The sequence below is a fragment of the Geospiza fortis genome, unplaced genomic scaffold, assembly GCF_000277835.1.
Source record: "Geospiza fortis unplaced genomic scaffold, GeoFor_1.0 scaffold261, whole genome shotgun sequence".
In the NCBI taxonomy this organism is placed as follows: domain Eukaryota; kingdom Metazoa; phylum Chordata; class Aves; order Passeriformes; family Thraupidae; genus Geospiza; species Geospiza fortis.
The window spans coordinates 350,962-351,648 of NW_005054578.1; the positions used below are offsets into that span (position 1 = coordinate 350,962).

Here is a 687-nt window from a genome sequence, read left to right on the forward strand (position 1 = left end):
CAGAGCCACCGGCGGGGGCACCCCAGCTGCCCCCGGGCAGCTGCCCCTCCCAGCCTGCCGGCCCAACACCTGCAAACAAGGGCAGGCTCTGCCTTGTGCTGGCCCCTGCCAGCCCTGCGGGCCCCTCCCCGCACAAGCAGACCTTGGAGAAGCAGAGGGACACAGAGTCACAGTGCTGGGCAATCTGAGCTGGCTCCACGCCCTGGGCCACTGCTGCATTCATCAGTCGTGCGCCATCCATGTGCACCCGCAGCCCGTAACGGTCTGCGAGCCCGCGGACCTGGGAGTCAGGGGGACAGCTGCTTTGGGAGGGACCCCTGGGGCATCGAGTGCCACCACCACGAGCCATCTCTGAGCTTCAGCGTCCCCGCAGTGCCATTGTGCAGGGCAGGATTGTGCCAGCACCGTCTGTGGGCTCTCACCTGCCTGAGATAGGTGAGGGGCAGTGCCCGGCCGCCCGCCGAGCTGTGCGTGTTCTCCAGACAGATGAGCTCAGGACGCGGGTGGTACCTGCTGCCGTGGGCCTCACGGATGGTCAGCTCCAGCTGCTCCAGGTCGAACGTGCCATTCGGCAGATCTGGCAGTGCCTGGGAGTGCACACCGGCGACCTGTGCCCAGGGCAGGGGAGGGCACGGAGCTGACAGGGGACAGTGGTGCACACGGCGGCTCCAGCCCTCCGTGCCCTCC

The 687-nt window shown here is 68.1% G+C and overlaps 1 protein-coding gene across 1 annotated transcript in view; it reads right to left on the reverse strand.

The window, feature by feature from the left end:
• LOC102034485 (probable low-specificity L-threonine aldolase 2) overlaps nucleotides 1–687 on the reverse strand; it is a 4,047-nt gene that overhangs the window by 1,047 nt on the left and 2,313 nt on the right. Inside the window, exons 3-4 of the mRNA XM_031064286.1 lie at nucleotides 423–683; nucleotides 54–280 (exon numbers count right to left, since the gene is read on the reverse strand). Coding sequence (XP_030920146.1) covers nucleotides 54–280; nucleotides 423–683 — 488 coding nt within the window. The remainder of the gene's footprint in view (nucleotides 1–53; nucleotides 281–422; nucleotides 684–687) is intronic.